This window comes from Notamacropus eugenii, chromosome 1, assembly GCF_028372415.1.
Source record: "Notamacropus eugenii isolate mMacEug1 chromosome 1, mMacEug1.pri_v2, whole genome shotgun sequence".
NCBI classification, from domain to species: Eukaryota; Metazoa; Chordata; class Mammalia; order Diprotodontia; family Macropodidae; genus Notamacropus; species Notamacropus eugenii.
The window spans coordinates 413,755,572-413,776,007 of record NC_092872.1 but is presented as its reverse complement, the minus strand read 5'-3'; the positions used below and the strand labels follow the sequence as shown (position 1 = coordinate 413,776,007).

At 36.5% G+C, this 20,436-nt stretch overlaps 1 protein-coding gene across 7 annotated transcripts in view; it reads left to right on the top strand.

Annotated features, from left to right (window-relative positions):
- Nucleotides 1-20,436, top strand: part of UIMC1 (ubiquitin interaction motif containing 1) — a 133,214-nt gene that overhangs the window by 42,856 nt on the left and 69,922 nt on the right. For 6 of the 7 annotated variants that reach the window (XM_072631108.1, XM_072631111.1, XM_072631109.1 and 3 more), the window contains 3 exons: nucleotides 13,643-13,767; nucleotides 14,708-15,853; nucleotides 18,823-18,887. In XM_072631108.1, coding sequence (XP_072487209.1) covers nucleotides 13,643-13,767; nucleotides 14,708-15,853; nucleotides 18,823-18,887 — 1,336 coding nt within the window. Of the gene's footprint in view, nucleotides 1-11,111; nucleotides 11,670-13,642; nucleotides 13,768-14,707; nucleotides 15,854-18,822; nucleotides 18,888-20,436 lie in introns of those variants that run through there. The other variant, XM_072631113.1, reaches the window with a different exon arrangement.

Here is a 20,436-nt window from a genome sequence, read left to right as displayed (position 1 = left end):
TAGCACCCACTTTACAGGATTGGTGTAAGGATCAAATGAATTAATATTTCTAGTGTGCATAGCACAGAACTTGGCACATCATAAGTGTGCAATCAATACTTATTTCCTCCTTCCTATACCTACATTTCTCCATCTATATTAAAAAAAGGAAAACAAAGCCCTTGTAACAAATATGCCTTTAAGCAAAACTCAGAATACCTTTTTGGTTGTATCTAAAGAAATCTGTATCACAATATATGCTCTGACTCCATCACCTCTCTGTCAGGAGTTAAGTGGCATGTAGGTCTGCAGTTGTGGTTGGTTGTTGCTTTGATCAGAGTTCTTAGATCTTTCAAAGTATAGTTTAACATTTCTATCATTCTTTTAGGTGCTTAAATGCTTACGTGCTTCTCTCATTTCAGCCCTTCAAGGTAGATAGTGCAAGTGCTATTAGCCCCATTTTACAAAAGAAAAAACTAAAGCTCGAGAAAGTTAATTAAATGATTTATCTTCACCACTACAATTATTAAGTGGTAGTATCAGGACTTGCACCCAGGTCTTCTCTTAATTCTTAATTCCAGTACCGTTTTTAGCTTATCTTTCTACTGACGAATATATCTTCATTATCAGGGTAAGCCTTTTGTATTATGTCTAATACTGACAATATAGAAAACCTGTTTAGGCCTTCTTCATCTGTTTATTGCAGATAATATCTTGGCCCCCAAAAGCTCATTTTTGTAGTAGGGCTGACACTTTGTGTATCTTGTTTGTCTGTGTGAGTTTAACATTTTCTCGTTGACTTTCAGTTGTAGTTAAAGCTATTTCCAAGTCCATGCCATCACTTATTCATTGGAACCTGTAGGTGAGAAGTTTTATTCAGGCAGGATAAAACAGAACACAAAGTCTAAACAGATTTTTCTCTAGTCGTTTGAAGTCAGTGCTTTAAAATAAAAATATATAAGTAAAAATGACACAACTTGAATAATTGCTGTTAGCATTTTTCTAACAACAAAGATTCTGAAGTGGCTTGTTTTCTTTAAGGGGTTTTAATCTAGTCAAAACTACTTCACATGTTTTCATTATGTTAGATCATTATTATGCTGCTCTAATACATCATCACTGAATCTGTGTGTTTTATGGGGCATTTATCTTAACAGGAGAAAAGACTTATTTTTGAAAGAGATGAAGAAAAAAGATTTAGGTGGAAAAGGGAACTTATCTTTTTAATTGGATAAATCTGAAATACAGTAGTGGGAATAAGTGTGGTATGGTATAGTGAGGGATAAGAACAATAGATTTTGAGTTAGGAGATCTGGGTTCAAAGATGGATGACCTTGGGTCAGTCACTTAACCTTTTGGGGCCTTATCTATTAAATGGATATATTAATAATTGTACTATTTACCTTTTAGGGCTTTTGTGAGGAAAGCATTATGTAAACTTCAAAGTGTTTTTTAAATTTGAGCAGGCATTATTATTTGATGAAAGGGTATTGTCCCTAGGACTTCCTGATATATGAAGCATCTAGTTTTGTGTTCCAAAGTCTTAGTCTGTTTGCCCACGTTTCAGTGAAAAACTAACAGACATCTTGAGTCCTTGTTCATCATAAATTATGAGTGGTGTCACCAGCCTCTCCCAAGTTATGTACATATACATGGTGCTTTGGAAAGATGAGACAGCCTGGAAAATTATCAGATACCTTGCAGAAGAGTCTATTCAGTTGAAGCCTAACCAGTCCTTCTTATTCCTGAGGATGCATTCTGTCTGACATTTTCCCTTAGGGTGCATGCTTTCAGATGGGATTGCTGTAACTACTCTGTAACCTCTTGAGTTACTGAACACTTGAGAATTAGGGGTAAAAATGTGTGTTGATTACCTCCTTTGTTATGATGGCCTAGAGCCTAATCCAGCATCACATTTGGTTAAATTGTGTTATAGGTGAGAATGAGTTGCTGAATGTTTTTTCTCCTCTAGAGTATACTTATTGTTAGACTGAACAGTATGGCTTTGTGAATACTTCATATTTGTATTGCTTTGAAACTGCTTTTCAGGCTGTTAATATGATTCTCCTATATCCTGGTGAGGTAGTTAAGAATAGAGTATTACAGATAAGGAAACTGAGACTGAGAGAGGATGGGTGAGCATAATTACTTTCCAAGTAGTCCATCACCCTGCCACACAGTGTTTGAAATGGAGTGTGGCATAGTAGAAAAGAAACACTGAATTTGAAAACTTAAAACCTGGTTTCAAGTGTACATGTTCTGACTTTGGACAGCAGCTAATCAATATAATTTAATAAGCATCTACTAAATTAGTTCTCAAGGCCTCCATTTCCTTATTTGTAAAATGAGGGAGTTGAACTTAGTGTCTAATCCCTTCCAGCTTTAACATCCTGTGATTCTAAGTGGCGGAGAGAGAAGAATGTAATAAGATTATTAGTATATAATATACCATCACTCTTCATGGAAATAGTGATATTTATGACTTTATGAATGAGGACAGTGGGAAATAGTGGATAGAGATTCAGCTTCAGTAGGGAGTTCCAGGAAGATCTGTTTCTGACTTATATGGATCTGTTTGACCTGGTAAACCTCTCAGTACTCAAAGCAAACCCTCTTAGACTGTAAATAGCTGAGACCATGTCAACCTGCATTGGCAAAGGTCATTTCCTCACCTGGGGGTTCTCTATACCAATGAAATCACAGGTCCAGTCTTGATCCCATTATGAGTAACAAAGGGCTTTGTCATTCCTCTGGGAAGCAGAATGATATTGTATGCAAACTAATGTTCATATTCCAGGGGGACATAACGTGTGTGTTCATCCTTTGTTGCTGAAGAAGACCATGCCGTCAGAGAAAGAATGACATGACTTGTACTCGACTTTGTTTTGAGTGAGAGAGAGCTGTGCAGGTCACCAGCCTCACTTCTCCTCGAGTCATCTGAATCTAGTGACTAGATATTCATCAGGATGACTGGAGATGACCCAGGATGAGGCAATTGGGGTTCGGTGACTTGCCCAAGGTCACACAGCTAGTGGGTGTCAAGTGTCTGAGGTGAGATTTGAATTCAGGTCCTCCTGACTCCTGGACTGGTGCTGTATCCACTGTACCACCTAGCTGCCCTTCAATCGTCATAATGATTCTGGTAAGGAGGTACTATTATTATCCCCATTTTACAGGTGAAGAAACAGGTAGAGAATGGCTAAGGGGACATAATAGCTTACATTTATACACTATTTTAAGGTTTACGAAGTGTTTTCTTCACAACAGTCCTGTGAGACTGTTATCCCCATTTTACAGATGAGGAAAGTGAGATTCAGAGGTTGAGTTGCTAATGGACACACAATAGAGTATAGCAGAGCTAGGGTTTGGAAACCCAGTAGTTTTGACTCCCGATCCAATGCTTTTTCTTCTCTGTTCTGCTGCCTCCATGATTTTTGGTCACAACAAAGAGGGCCCAGATAATGCGTTGGTGCTCTCTGGAACCCTCGGGAAATGATGTTCTGCAGAGCTAAATTGTCTGACAAGTTGAAATTTTGTCCCATTGAGTAGCCCAAAAATCTTTATTACATACTTTCTTGCTTTTTCAGACTGAGTTGAATGTGTGTTGAACATCATTTAGCCATGTCTTGATTGTCAGTGTAAACATTGTTCTGTATTCTATTAGATATTGACATCCTTCAACTCCTGTCTCTGATGATGGGTTGGAATATGATATTTCCCTTAACTGAGGGAATAGAAAGCTGTTAAAAGAAATTCAGCTTCTGCCTTTCACTCTCTTTAATAGTGAGGATGGATTATAGTCCAGTGGTGTCAAACTCAAATAGAAACAGGGACCACTAAACTGTCCTATGAGAACTTAGGAAACATTAACATTACATATTCTATGGTATTTTTATTTTGATAAATATTTCCTAATTACATTTTAATCTGCTCCTGGCCAATTTGATGTTTACCAGGCATTTGACACTTCTACGGTAGTTGAATAACAGGTGGTAGGAGCAGGATAGCTATGCCAAATATCTGTTGATTGTTTCCAGTGGTTCCCACACAAATTATCTTCTACTTAGTATTAGTTGAAGAGAACTAAGACTATTTAAATCTTTAGGAGGTTTGAATGAACAGGGCAGCCTCTAGAATTTGAAAACAGTCTTGTGAAAAAGGAATTATGCTTGTTCTCCTAGGACCCTTAGTGCAGAAGGTAGAGCAACAATCAGTCAACAAGCATTTATTAAGTTCTTGTTACATATCAGGCACTGTGCTAAGCATTCAGCATACCAAGAAAGGCAAAGAATGGGTCTTGCCCTCAAGTAGCTCACATTCTAACGGGGGAGACAACATGCAGACAACTGTATACATGCAAGATATGTAGAATAAATAGGAGATAATCTCAGAGGGAAGAGAGTAGCATTGGGAGGATTTAAAAGGGCTTCTTGGAGAAAATGTGATTTAAGAGTCTGGGAATGCCAGGGAAGCCAGGAGGCAGAGATAAGGAAGGATAAAATTCTAGGCATGATAGATATCCAGTAAAAATGCTTGGAGTTGTGAGAAGGTATTGCAGAATTGTAGAGTCATTGGACGGAAAGCAATAAAATTAAGACTAGAAAGGCAGAGCGAGACCAGGTTGCGAAGGGCTTTAAATGCCAAATGGAAAGTGTTGTATTTGTTCCTAAAGATAATAATTTTTGTTTGTCTCCTTGTAGGTTTTCTTTTGTTCTCTGCTGTGTACTTTTTGCTTTATTTTTTTCCTCTCCTTCCCTCTACCCCACCAAAGAAGGCTCCAATTAAGTGTAGATATATGTGTGTATGTGTATATGTATATACGTATATGCACGCACATGCACACATATACAGGCATATACGTATGTACTCATACATATATGTGAGAATGTACTATGCTTATTTCCACTTGTCATGTTTCACTGAAGGTGGATAGCAGATCTTTCATACGTCCAAATCTCCATGTTTTTCTAAATCAACACCTCATCATTTCCTACTTCACAGAAATATTCCATCCCAGTCACATTCTGTCTGAGACATTATCTAAGAAAGTTTTTTTCCCCAATTTTCTGCATTCCGTCTATTCTTGACTGCATAGTTTTTATTTATACAAGAAAATTTTAATTTAATCAAAATTATCCATTTTACACTTCAGCAATGCTCTCATCTTATAAAATGGGTTAAGGTCTGATACTAATGAATCTACTTCCTTTGCATCTTTTTTACCCTGGCTCCTTTGGAGTTCCTGACTTTTTGTTTTTCTAAATGAACTTTGTTATTTTTTTCTAAATAAATTTTTAGTAATTTAATTGGGATGGTATTACATAAATAGGTAAAATTGTCATTTTAAAAATTATATTGGCTTTACCTACCCATGAACAACAAATAGTTAATTATTTAGGTCTAACTTTATTTGTATAAAAAGGTGTGCTTATATTCATATAGTTGTGGTGTCTGTTTTGGCAAGTACGCTGTCACATATTTTATACTGTCTAGTAATTTTAAATAATCTAAAACAATATTGACAATGTAGTTTCCCTATTTTTCTATTTTGGTTAAATCTACTTTAGCTTTAATTTTGTCTGAGATCATGATTACTACCCCTGCCTTTTTTTTTTTTTTGCATAATAAATTTTATTCCTGACCTTTATTTTATGTTTGTGTATATATCTCACTTTTATAGCATTTTCTGAAGTCAGCATACTGTTGAATTCAAATTTTTAATCTGCTATATCCTTTATGGGTAAATTCATTCCATTTACATTCTAAGCTATAATTACTTGTATATTTTCCTCCGTATTTTTCCTCCCTATCCCTCTCCCCTTATTTCTATCCTTCCTTATTCCTCTTATTTTATTTCTACCCCCTACCTTGCCCTTCCATTCCTTAACTACCCACCACTCCCAAGAATCCTTCCCTTATCCTTGTCCAGCTCCCCTTGCCCTCTTGTTTCTTTATGAATTTAGAAGACTTATACCTTTTTAGATTTCTATGTTGTTCCTCTTTAATCCATTCAGCAATTTAATCAATTCAGCACAACCTGCCGTCCCCCAATTAGCTTCTTCTGTATCAGTTTTTCCTTTTCTGCCTCATTTATGTAAGATAATTGCTCCTTTTTTATCTCTCTGTACACAATTTTATTATTTTTTTTAGAATCACCTTATCATACTCAGTTCAGCCCCAAGGCTTTCTTTCAAACTACCCAAATAACAATGAGTCATAAAAGCACTGATATTTTCACATAAAAGAAATAAATGATTTGACCTTATTGAGTGCCTTGTAATTGGTCCTCAATGTTTATTTTGTATTTTTCCTGGATGTTATATGTCGAATTTTTCCTTAAGTTCTGCTGTTTTTGTCAAAAACACTGGAAAGTCTTTTAGTTGTATGTCTTTTTTTTTTATTCAGGATTATACATAACTTTGCTACTTAAATTACCCTTGGTTATAACCCTAGCTCTTTTGCTCTATGAAATACAGTATTCCAAGACCTACAGTTCTTCAACATAGTAGCTGCTAGATCTTGTATAAGACCTTATTGTAGTTTTACAATATTTAAATGGTTTTTTTCTTGTTGCTTGCAATATTTCTCCTTTATCTGGGAGCTTTGAAACTTGGCTATAATACTCCTGTAAGTTTTCTTCCTGGTAGCTGTTTCAAATGGTAATTGATGAATTTTTTTTTCTTCTCTTTCTGCTTTGCCTGCTTGCTCTAGAGCTTCAGGGTAATTTTCCTAATAATTTCTTATAATATTGCATCAAGATTCTTTTTTTTAAATTATAATTTTCAGGCAGTTTTAACTATTCCTATTTCTTCTCGATCTGTTTTCCAGATCGGTTTTTTTCCTGAGATGTTTCACGTTTTTCTCTATTCTTTCATTCTTTTGATTTTGTTTTATTATTTCTTTGTGTCTTAGAATATCATTAGCTTCCCTTTGCCCAGTGTTAATTTTCAAGAAGTTATTTTCTTCCTTAAGCTTTTCATTCTCTGTTTCCAGGTGGTTGACTTTCTTTTCATAATATTCCTGATTTTCTTGGATTGCTTTTTTTCCCCTAAATTTTCCTCAGTCTCTCTTATTTGATTTTTAAAGTTCTTTTTAAATTCTTCCAAGAAATCTTCCTGTGCTTGGGACCATTTGATGTATCTCATTGAAAAAGGAATGACTTTTTTTAGCTCCATTATCTTCCTCTGAATATAAATCCAGATCTTCTCTGTCCCCATAGTAGCTATCTATGGTTAGTTTTTTTCTCCTTTGCTTGTTCATTTTTATTTTTTATTTTTGTTTTATTTTGTTTTTGCAGCTATCCATGTGATCAAGTTCTAGTCCTGAGTTGTGGGGAATAATGTCCCAAGGCTCAGGTCCTTCTTACTGTTATTTTCTGAGGTCTGTCTTGAGGCTCAGCCACAGCTAGAAGGGTTCCTGCCCCTCTTCTACTATATTCATCACATGTGGAAGGTTCTTCAGTGTTCTGCTGAGCTCCTAGACCCCCACACTGTCTGTGGAAATGTCTCTCTACCTCAGCTGCCCCCAGGGCTTGTTGTTGATTCCACAGAGTTGACCTTGGGGTGTGTGTTCTTTACTCAAGCCAAACATCTGCCCCTGGAGGTCAGGTCTTTCCTGGGTTCTTCTTAATTATGCTGACTTTTGTTTATTTCCCCTGCTCTACAGTGTTCTGTATTTCTGTGGAGGAAATTTGGAGGACTGAAAGTTTTCTGACCTCTGCCATCTTTCCAGAATCTATTGTCTAGTGTATTTTTACTGGATATCTCCCATGCTTCCAGAGCTTTTCCTCCTTGGCTCCAAATTCTAGCAGTATTTGCTCAAATCTTTCTTTATGCCTGAGGCTTTTCCTGGCCCCTCCTATCTGCTATATCTACGAGTCCTTTCCTTCTGATAGAACTTTCTGTTTACTCTGTCCATCTATCCATCCATCCATCTGTCCGTCCATTCCTCCATCCTTCCATCCATCCATCTTGTATGTAGGTAGTTTTTTACATATACTTTTCCCCAGTAGAATGTAAATTCCATCAGATCAGGAACTATATTTTTGCCTTTGTTTATATCCCCTGCATTCTTGGTGACATAGTAACACGATGCAGCTAAGTGCAAATAATACAAATAAGATAATACCTCCCTCAAGAAGCTTGCATTCTGATGGGAGAAGACAACACATAAAGGGGAACTGGAAAGGGTTGGGGAGGGAGGAGAGAGAGAAGTGACAGCGTGGTTTGGAGATGGTGGCCAGAAATTAATGTAGAGATTATAGGCAAGATAAGGTTTGCCTCAATAGAAGTCATCCCCCAATTAATAAACTAAATGATCAAAGGATATGAACAGGCAGTTTTCAGACAAATCAAAGCTATCTTCAGGTGAAAAAAATGCTCTAAATTACTATTGGTGAGAGAAATGTGAATTAAAACAACTTTGAGGTATCACCTCATACCTATTAAAGTGACTAACGACTAAAAAGGAAAATGTGGGTGTTGGAGGTGATGTGGGAAAACTGGGACACTAATGCACGGTTGGTGGAGTTGTGAACTGTGATACAACCATTCTGGAGAACATTTGCAACTATGCTCAAAGGGCAGTCAAACTGTGCATACCCTTTGATTCGGTGATACCACTACTAGGTGTATGTTACAAAGAGATTTTTTTAAAAAGTGAAAAGAACTAATTTGTGCAGAAATATTTATAGCAGCTTTTGTTATAGTGGTTAAGAATTAGAAATTAAGAGGATGCCCATCTATTGGGGAATGGCCGAATAAGTTGTGGTATATGATTGTAATGGAATATTATTGTGCTATAAGAAATGACGATCAGGATGATTTCAGAAAAACCTGGGAGGACTTTTATGAAATGATGCTGAGTGAAATGAGCAAAACCAAGAGAAAATTGTATGTAGTAACAGCAATTTTGTATGATGAAGAACTGTGAATAACAGCTATGCTTAGCAATACAGGGATCCAAGACAATTCCAAAAGACTCATTATGAAAAATGCCATCCACTTTCAGAGGAGGAACTGATACCATCTGAATTTAGACTGAAGCATACTGTTTTTCCTTCCCTTCCCTTCTTCCTCTTCCTCTCTCTTTCTTCCTTTTTCAGTTTTCTTCCACAGAATGACTAATATGGCAATGTTTTATGTGATTTACATGATTGCACATGTATGACCTATATCAGAGTGTTTACTATCTCAGGGAGGTGGGGTGGAGGATAGATTTTGGAACTCAGAACTTAAAAAAAAATAAACTAATGTAAAAGTGTTTTTACATGTAATTGGGGGGGGGGCGGTGAAGTGTCAAAAACGAAAAAAAAATAAGATTTGCTTATTAAAGCCTGGCATCCCAAGGGCAAGGTTTTTGTGAGGAATAGGAGGAAATTGAGCATGATGGCCAGAATGCAGTCAGCTTAGTTTGGAAATGGTAGTGACAAGAGGTGATCTGTGTTTTAGGAATTTCATTTTGATAGTCCTACAGAGGATGGATTAGAGAGGGAAGAAATTGGAAACAGGAAGACCAGTTAGGACTCTATATTAAAGTAATGCATATGAGAGGTGATGAGAGCTTGAATTAGACTGTAGCCTGTGTGAATAGTGAAAAGGAGTTATATATGAGAAAAATTGTGGAGACAGTGAAAGAGAAGGAAAAGTTGGTTGGGAACCTGAGTGATATTGAAGAATGATGGTACCCTCAACTGAATTAAGGAGGTTTGGAGGAAGGATGAGTTTTGGGAAAAATATATTGAGTTGTGTTTTAGAAATATTGACTTTGAGGTTCCTGTGGGACATCCAGATGGGGTTTATCCATTAGGGTGCTGGCAATTTAGAAATGTAGTTCAGGAGAGAGATTAGGGCTGAATACAGATACATATGTGTATATGTGCATGTATATATTTTAATGTATGTATATATGCCATGGTAATAGATAAACAATGTTGGAAAATGCCAATTCACTTCAATTTTTTCCTTCTTGTATAAATTTATTTTCTTGGAATATCATTTGTTTTTCTTCCCAGGTTGCCTTTGCCAAACTTAAGTAGTTATCTAAATTCAGCATGTGATTTTGTTTTTAAATTGCAAATAAGCACTAACGTGCTTATTGTAGTTCTCATCTGCAATTTAGTGTTTATGATAAGATTATTAAAGGTCCATATCACAAGGTAGATATGGAAAGGGACAGAGTTGATTTTAGAGAAATCACTTGAAGGACCCATGATTTTTTAAGTGTGGGGCCCTTTTCCAGTGATGATGGTCAAAAATCTCTCTCTGTACCTTAGTGGATGATTTACTATGGCTAAAATTTCAAAAAGTATATTATTATGGCAAAGACATGACCTTGAATTTTCTTCAGCTATGCCAGTGGTACATAAGCAGGATAAATTCTACTGTACTCAAAAACTTTTGACTATAATCCTGGCAAAAGATAGTCTACTTTATGAGGGCTAGCTTTGTTGATTGTCTTATCACACTAATAGATTGACTACTTCAGAATGAAATCTTTGCCCATAATAGATCTAATTCTTCTATCTTTAACAATGTCAGAATGTTGGAGAATCACAATTTTTAAGACTGTAAGCAAACAGCTGTTGGAATGTGTGATGTTTGTTGAGATGCGAAAGAATGGACTTCCTAGAAGGATTGGGACATTCATATTAGTAGGATTATTAGACAAAAAGATATTGATTCTCTATGCAGTGATGGCTTCTAGGCTTATTGTTTGCAAAATAGAATTAGAGAAATTCTATGGAGAACTCTCCAAATTAAATCATATGCTTTTATATTTAGTGACTGCAACGCAAAGGTGGGTGTAGGTAAGTATTGCAAAAAAAAAATATGCTTTGGGGGTAAGAAATAAGAGGCCAAGGACTTAGAGACTAAAGAAGTCTTGTGACTATCATAAAACCTCTGAGAAAAAAATCATCAGACTGTGGTTGTGGAAAGAAATACATAATATCTACAAAAATGAAATTAATTATATTTTAATAGCTGGAAAGCAACTTGTTACTGGTAGGGGGGGATGCATTCCTGAATTGGTTGACCATATACTATCCTACCATTGACTTTTTAAATAAATTTTTCTGCCTTTGCTTTATTTTTATTGATAATTTTTAATTTTTACATCACCTTTAATTCCAGATATATCCTACCTTCTTCTTCATTCAGCAAAACATCCTTTGTAACCCAGAATAAAAAAGAAAGAAAAAAGAAGAGTTCCACAAGACAAGTAACAGATGAACTGTTTGACATAAGTGGCAATTTCTATACCCATAGCTCCCTACCTCTGTAAAGAAGGGAGAGAAATGTATGTTCCTGATTCTTGTCTAGGGCCAAACTTGTGGATTTGTTGGAGCAAAGATCAAAACTAGATAAAAAAAATAAAGAAATTTTTGCGTGACTTTATACACAAATGGATAGGGCATCTAGATGGCGCAGTAGATAGAGAGCACTGGACTTAGAAGCAGGAAAACTTATCTTCATGAGTTCGAATCCAGCATCAGACACTTAATAGCTTGTGACCCTGGCCAAGACACTTAACCCTGTTTGTCTCAGTTCCTCAAATGTGAAATGAACTGGAGAGGAAAATGGCAAGCCACTCCAGGATCTTTGACAAGAAAACCCAAAATGGGATCAGGAGGAATTGGACATGACTGAAGCAACTGAACAATTATAATATACAAAGTGAAGATGTTCTTGGTGAGAGCACTAGAAAGGAGAGGCAGAAATTTCCCAGATTGTACACTTAAGTAGATCACATCTTTGTAACAACAGCTGACCAAATGGCATGAAGAACACAAAATCCTGCTGTACTGATTGTTCATTGATTGATGTGATTAGGCAGAGTTTAATGCTTCCTTAGTGTTCATCTGCTGCCACTGACAAAATACCTTCTCATGCATATATAAGAATAATACAAGACACATTGAAAATTAAAACAACAGAAAGCTACGTTCAGCAGTGCTCTGAAACAAGGGATAAAAGTAGATATATGCTCACCAGAGGTATTCCTCATTGTTGTGGGTGAATGTGGTAGAATGCCAATTCAATTCAAATAAAAGCTGTATTCTCTACGAATCATAAATTCTTCCAGGTGCTACTGTTTTGTAGGTGATGTGCTGATTTTATTAAGGCCTAGAACCCTGCAGAACTTTCTAAACGAAATACATTCTTTCAATGAAATAATCATCCAAGAGTTTGTCCTAACTAGCCACACAAGAAAAAAAGTGGATGAAAAATAAATATTTATGATTATGCAGTTGGAAGGAAAGCCTGTTGAGCCTGTCCATTTTACTTGGACGTTGATTGTAAAGGACAGTGATTTGACTCCAGAATTAAATAGGAGGTGGATAATGGGTTGGATTGCCTTTAAGAAACCATGTAATTATTTTTATAATCCCAAGCTTTTTTCCTAAACAGTGTTCTTCTGGTGATATTGTATGACTTCAAGTCATGGAATACACTGTAGTCTGAATTATTAAAGTTGAATATCATTCAAAGGTCATTGTAGAGGGCATGGACAAGCTTCAATACATTGTTAAGTGAGGAATTTTGTAGAACTGGTGGCCATATAAGATGTCATTAGAGAAGTGTGTAACTGGAAGAAAAAATGGGCTCATCACACACATAGTGAGAGCAAGAGATGGATTGCCTAATTCATGGTATTCATGAAATATCTAGAGAGCTTGAGGAAAGCCTCTGGCACATTGTGGTGTAGCACAAATCCAAAATTTCCTTTGGCAGATTTTTTTTTTTTTAACAGCACAGGATCAGACATTAATTCAGTATGTACTAGGACCTCCACTAAAGTTTTTCTTTGTTCTACTCATTGTCATCATAGCTGGCACTTATGTATTGCTTTAAGATTTGCAAAATGTTTTACTTACATTGTCTCGTTTGATTTTTCACAACTGCGTGAGGGAGGTACTATTTTTATCCACATTTTGCAGATGAAGAAACTGAGGCAGAAAGATTTTGTTACTTATACAAGGTTCACATAGTTAATAATGTCTGAGGCAGTGTTTGAACTCATATCCACCTGTTTCAAGTCTACTGTACCACCTAGCTGTTCTTCATGGCATGGAAGTAAGCCTAAGGAAAACCCCTAAGTTTAAAAAATTTTCAGATTATTTTTTTCTTCCACTGTGGTGAATATATAGGATGAACGCATTTTCAAAGTAGGAAAGTATGGATAGGTTGCAGTTTTCTTCATTGGAGGGAAGGAATACACACATCAGTGATGTCTTCCTTTGAAGTATTGTAGCTGAAAAACTTGAAACCTCATGGCTCAATCCTGTGGTGATAAATGTTTCCAAAATTAGCTAGGCTATTCTTTCAGTGCCACACAAGGATTTCAGGGACCCCAGGATTTTACTTGAAATGTTTCCAGCTTTGCTAGTGCTTCATGGGCATAGCTTTTGAGACCTAGGGTCAAGTCCATACTGTGGTAAAGTAATTATGGAGCACATAAAAACTAAACCTGTGCAAATGTAGAACAGAGCCCAGGCATGGGAGGCAAGAGGCCCAGAATAGAGTTCTAGACTGAGGGAAAATTGCAATGTCCTGGCTGGATTAGATGCACCCTGAGGTCTGCTCCAGCTCCTAATAGTCTATGATTCTGTTCTTTGCATTCAAGCAAATACATGATTTGTATTTTTCCCTTTAACTTTCAGAGATGACAGAAGATGAACAATTTGCTTTGGCTCTGAAAATGAGTGAACAAGAAGCACAGCAAGTGAATGAGCAGGTGGAAGAAGAGGAGGCGCTTTTAAGGAAGGCTATTGCAGAGAGCCTGAATGTAATTAGACCTTTTCATCAAAAGTTTAGTGGGGTTGAACAGCTGTGTTCTTAAGCTCCTTCAGTCACAGACTTGGGACTGGAAAGAGTGTAATTTCTACTATTAACTGAAATAACAAGTAGCAGTTTGTAAATCCACATGAGAAAAAACCCATGAGGCACTGGGGATGAGCATCATTTGAATTGTTGTTAATTTTTGTATGAAAGCATTTACTCTGTAGATTTTTTGGGCTGTTATTGAAGAAGAATAATGTTGAAAGTGCTTTTCTACTTTAGTGTGGTATCATGGGCAGGAAAGATTGATAGCCTTGGAGCTAAAAGATCTGACTTCAAGCGTAAACTCTGGCACTTAATAGTTGTGAGACTGTAAGCAAGTAATTTAATCTCTCTAAGCCTCATTTTCCTCACCTGTTAAATGGGAATTAGAAGTCCCTACCTCACAGAGTTGTTATGAGAAAAGCCCTTTGCAAACTATAAAGGTACTAGCTCTCAGTCCTTTCAGAATAAGAGTATTTGGTATAAAGGACTAAAAAGGACAGGACACAGGATAGCATCTTCCTGTGAGGAAAGCAGAGAGTAAAAATTGTGGTAGGAGTTAATGAAGACAGGGAGATGGATGAGATGTAGAGATTAAAAATTAGATTTTGGCAGGTTTTCTGAAGATTCAAATTATATTCATGTAAATCTGTATTCATATATGGATATAAACTCTTTAGTGAGTAAACACAAATTAAATGAAAAGATGTGGAATGTAGTTGGAGATAATAGCATTCGTAAGCCATTATTTATGTCAGTCAACACTGGTTATTGAAAAAAGATTGATCCTCCAGATGTTGGATAGGAAGAACTTATTATAGGAGTAGTATCCTCTACTTTTTAAAATTGCTCTTCATGTGCGTCTGTATTAATAATTTTATGGTGGGTGGGGTAACTTATTTCAGAGTTGCCAACCTTCGGATTCTTCTACTACTATGAGCCCTGCACCTTTGTTCACTGAAATACCTGCACAGTACCACCAAGAGAAGTCAGTGGTTTCTGAGACTGCTGAATGTTTGTTACCCTGCCCTGAATCTCCACACTCATCTGTCACATCCCTGTCACAGGGATGCCAATCTGAACAGACAGAAATGCCCAAAAGCCCTCTGGTGATGCTGAAGAGGTTAAGTCAAGAAATAGTTGAAAGCTCATTATTATCAAGCATAATTTTATCTCAAGAAAAGAGCTGGCCTTCACTTAAATCCAATGAGGCACCTTCCTCACCCATGTTAAGTGACTATAGTGATAATTCATCAAGTCCTCCTGGTAAAAAAGAGTTTGTCCTGAGTCCTACGTTTTCTCGAGTACCTGTAAAAACATGGCAGTTGGCACCTCGGAAATTGTTTGCCAGTTCCTGTGTAAGCCAGGAAGAGGAGGTTGAGGAAAGAGAGAAGTGTTTGGATCACAGAGCAAACTCGGAAATGCAGCCAATCACTGGCAGTTCAGGAACTGCGGATAAACTTATCCAGTCATTTCTTGAGAGTAAGAACTCTGAGTTTTTTGACAGTGGAACTAGCCAATGGATTGAGGATACAAAGTGTAAACAGACTGAAAAAAATAGTAGACTAGGCTGTAGTTCTCTCATAGCTACACAAGGGAAAGAAAAGACCTCTCAGCTTTGCCTTCCTGGCACATCTGATGTCAAGAATCTGCAGAAGGAAATTGGAGGCACTGTGCACTATTACTGGGGTGTCCCATTCTGTCCTATTGGAGTGGACCCTAACCAGTATACTAAGGTTATTCTATGTCAGCTTGAGGTTTATCAGAAAAGCCTGAAATTGACTCAGAGGCAACTTTTTCAGAAAAAAGAGTTTGGAGAGCCAATATTGCCCAGCTCTTATTCCCTTCTACAGAAGGATCATGATGAAAGAGAACAAGTTAAAGGAGTAAATGAAGCTATCACAAAAGAGATAGGACATAACACAGAAGCAAAAAGAGAATCACGGTCATCCACTTTGCGTCGAAAAAATAAGAATCCCCACAGAAGCCCATTGCAGAGTTTGAAAGAACAGCCTTCGTTGGAGGAAGAACCAACAACCAGTCACCATCAGGTAAGTATCAGGAATGTGAGACAGGGGTGCTTTATCTGCCAAATGAGCAGTAATATGGATTAACCATATAACTGGTACTTTGTCCCTTAAAAGGAACTAGAAACCTAATACTGTTAAACTACCTGGGATCCATCAGATTCCACCTTTGGGAATCACTGTCTTTACCAGCCTGCTTTATAAGAATCTGGAAAGATGTGTGGAAAGGATGTGAAATCTTGTTCCTTCATATCCTATTCCCAAAGTTCTCTCAATACTATAGAGTCAAAGAACTTGAGAGTTGGAAGGGACCTTAGAAACTGTCTGGCCCAACCTGTACCTAAACAAGACTCCTTTCTGCAATATTCTCAGCAAACAATCATCCAGCCACTACTAAAAGACCTTTTTTTTCTAGAAGGGAACTTTAGATACAATAAGATATGTTAGTTGTTAGTATTCTTCAACTCAGAGATATCCCTTTATAGGAATAAATTAACTCCAGAATAGTTAACACTTAATGATTTTTTTGTCATTCACATTGCTGGCTTGAAAAATGCTAGGGCTTGAGTGCTGAGGAGAGCAGATTAGTTGCAAGTTTTTTAGCCTGAAGGCAAAAATTGAGCAGTAATCTTTGAACAGCTACAAAAGTGTTTGAGGGCCAGTGACTCCTTAGAAGTTCTCTAGTTCAAAGAACAGAAAAGTTCCATGGGCTATAGTGTAGTGGAAGAGAGTAGGACTTGGAATTGGAAGATTTGGGTTGAAGTCCAGTTCTCTGTCCTCTTTGATGAATAACCTTAGTCAAGTCATTTTCCTTTTTGTACTTCAATTTTCTTATCTTCATAATGTTGGAGTTTGAATTAGATTGATCTCTGAAGCCCCTTCCAGTTCTAACATTATGCAAATGACAGCGTAGCAGGCAGAATTTCATTTTCTCCATTTGTCTTATTTTTTTTTTTTAATTTGGGGATTGGGATAGAATATTAGAGAAATAGGTAAAATACATATATCTTTCTATGCTTTCTCTGCATCTTTCATTTTTGGAGCTGAATATTGCACAAAGGGAGGAAGGACTTTTATGGTGGTTAGCATTGTCAAACACCGTTAAACAGGTGACTGGGAGAGGCCACATTTGATCTTATTGGAAAGTTGTAGAGATGGTAGAAGAACAAAGCTGTGAAAGGTAAGGAGAGAGTTCTTAGAAGAGAACTATTATTTCCAAGTAAATTTGATCTATGCAAATTTTACAGAGTTTTTAAGATGAGAACAAAATTGGCTACAAATGAACATGTTAGTATTTGTTCGGAAATTTTAAAAAATGGGACTTTGAAGTCATGTTTAGCTATTGATTGACATAGACTTTCTGAGACAAGGCTGGTGGAAATTAATGGGGCAGAATATGACTTTGGAAAGAAAAAGTTAATGATGTTGTGGCTCCTGCAGGAGAGCAGCCAGGCTGTTTTACAACATGGTCATCCAGAATTACATTTTTATAAGGGATAGTTGACAAACTTCTCTATAATTAGGTTTTTGTATTCTTTCTGCCATAATGCAGTGTTAGATAGACACTAGGTGTCAGTGTTGTTTCTCTTTTTCTTTTCCTTTTTGAAGCTCTCTGAGGTAGAACATCATTTTGTTACTCCTGAGTTTAAACAAATAGATAGTCCAGTGCAGTATTTATTGCTCTCATATTTTCATCTCTCATTTTTTCTGATGACTTCACTCCTGGGTCATTGCATAACCATCTTTCTTTGTGACAGAAGGTTCAGCTTTTATTCTTGTTTTTGAGTGTATTTAAAAGGATACTTAACTTGTTTGTGTTTCTTTTGTTCTGGTAGGTGATATGGAAACTCTTTAAGGCAGCAGAGTTGGAGCAGAGCCCCTTGTCAGTAGTTTTCTCTAGTCTCGTTCTTATGGCTTCTTCCTATCCACCTGCATTCATTGATTGATATTAATCTTCTTTTACTTTGATCAAATAAAGTGCCATTTTTGCTTTCTCCATTTTTCCTATACCTCTTAAAAAGTCATGGGAACCTACAGGGTCATCTACTCAAAAAACAAGTCTTTTCTATTAATAGTCTAGACAAATAATCATTTACCTTCTGGTCAGACACTTTAAGGGATGGGGAGTCCACTACCTTGTAGTGAGGAAACTTATTTCATTTTCAGATAGTTAAGAGTTTTAGAAAATTCTTTATTTTGAGAATAAATCTGCCTTTCTCCCGATAACTTCAACCCATTGTTCCTAGTTTTGTTCTCTGGAACCAAGGTTTTCTCCATATGATAACCTTTCAGATATTTGAAGATAGCCATCATGTTTCATTATTATTTCTCCTCTCAAAATAAAAATCTTTCTCTAGACCAAAAATCTCTAGTTCCTTCACCTTTTCATGACATGCTGGAGACTTAGTGGGGAATGAGAATACTCAGTTACTATAGTAAATAGTTATTATACACAGAATACTTAGTTACAGTAGTAAATAGTTATTATACATATGAATGACTCCTAGACTCTTCACCATCCTGGCAACCTTCCTTTGGTCAAGGTTTGGTTTTGTCAGTTTTCCTCTTAAAATGAAGTGCTTGGGACTGAACACGATATTCCAGATGTTGTGTGTCTGACAGCATACACAATCAGACATCAAAACCATAGTGACAGATTGTGTATTAACTTGCTATATTTCTAGAATCTTACAAATGTTCTGTTCTAGCTCTGTTATGTCCAAAGTACTTTAAAACAATCTAATTTATAAACCAAATTGAAAGTTATCTTCTGTTTAACTATTAACTTTGATACTTTTTTCCATCTTTGACCCCCCTATACAGAGAGGCAGTTGCTTTTCTGGTCATGCATTCATTTCTGACTTAAACAGTACATATAACTTTCATTTCCTATTTGTTTGATGGTAGGGCCAAAAAAAATGAAATGAAGAAAAGGAGAAAATTCAGTTTGACTGTATATACATATATTTAAGTTATTGTCCATTTCATTGCAGAATTCCCAGGTCCTATTTGCTGAGGATACACCCGAAGAGGATGAAGTTATGACAATTACATCAAGGTGAGATTGTATCTGACTTGTGTTGCTTTGGGGTTGAGTTCTTTACCCTTAGCAGTAGTAGAAATGTATTGCATAAGTAGGGTAAGGCAAAGAAAATTGCTATGATGCTTCTGGTATTTTCTTCACAAACTTGATAAGAAATTTGTCAGTTCAATGAAATTGACTCAGTTGAGTACCATCCACATTTAAGATATTCCACTGGGTTCTTGGGGGTCGTAAAAATGAGTCATTACTCTCAAAGAATTTACAGTTTAAATGTATTTATAGGTGTATCTGTTTTGAGGGGAGACAGGGTTAGTCTAAGACAAATACACAAGTCATAGTCAACATGCTGACTTTATTAAGCACTATTATGTACCAGACATTGTGCTAAAGTCCTGGGGATACGAAGAAAAGCAAAAATAGTCCCTGTCCTCAGGATGCAAACAGCTACATGCAAGCAAGATATTTAATCTCAGAGGAATGGCCCAGGAATGATTTCTTGTAGAAGGTGGGATTTTGGCTGAGACCTGAAGAAAGTCAATAGGAGGCAGAGATGAGGAGACAGAATTCCTTGTGTGAGAAAAAGCCAGAGGAAATGCATGGAGAGATGGAGGGTCTTGTTACATGAATGGAAAGAAGGCCAGTGTGGCTGGATTATCCATGAAGAAGAAATCAAGTGTAAGAAGGCTAGAAAGGTAGGAAGGACCCAGGTTTTGAAGGGTTTTTTTTTAAAACAACGACGTGGTGTTAATAACTAAACCAAGAAGGTTTAAAACAGAGAAGGAACATCGTAAACCAGTTTCATTAATGAATATTGATACAAAAATTCTAAATAAAATGTTAGCTAGGAGACTGCTGCAATGGATTGTACAGATTATACATTGTGATCAAATGGGTTTTAGACCAGGAATGCAGGGCTGGTTTAACATAACAAAAGCTGCTGACTTAATTGATTATGTTAAAATTATATTGATTATAACAAAATTAGTAAAGAAATCATGATTATACCAATAGATGCATAAAAACCTTTTGACAAAATATAACATTCATTCCAGTTAAAAACACTTGAAAGCATAGGTATAAATGGATTTTTCCTTAAAATGGTAAGAATCATATACATAAAAGGTGTGGGTGGTTCATGAGATAGAGCACTGGGCCTGGAGTTAGGAAGATCTGAGTTCAAATCAACTTCAGGTATTTACTAGCTGCGTGACCCTGGCAAATAAATCATTAGCCCTGTTTGCCTCAGTTTCCCCATCTATAAAAAGAAATAGCAAACCACTCCATCATCTTTTCCAAGGAAACCCATAATGAGATTATGAAGAGTTGGACACTGAAATTACTGAACAATAACAATTATCTACCTAAAATCATCAGCAAGCGTTGTCTGTAACAGATAAGGTAGTAGAAGCCTTCCTAATAAGATAAGGAGTGAAACAAAAAATACCTATTATCACCAGTATTGTTCATTATCGTACTACAAATGCTAGTAATAGCAGTAAGAGAAGAAAAAGAAATTGAAGGAATCATAATGGGCAATGAGGAAATAAAACCATCTCTTTTTGCA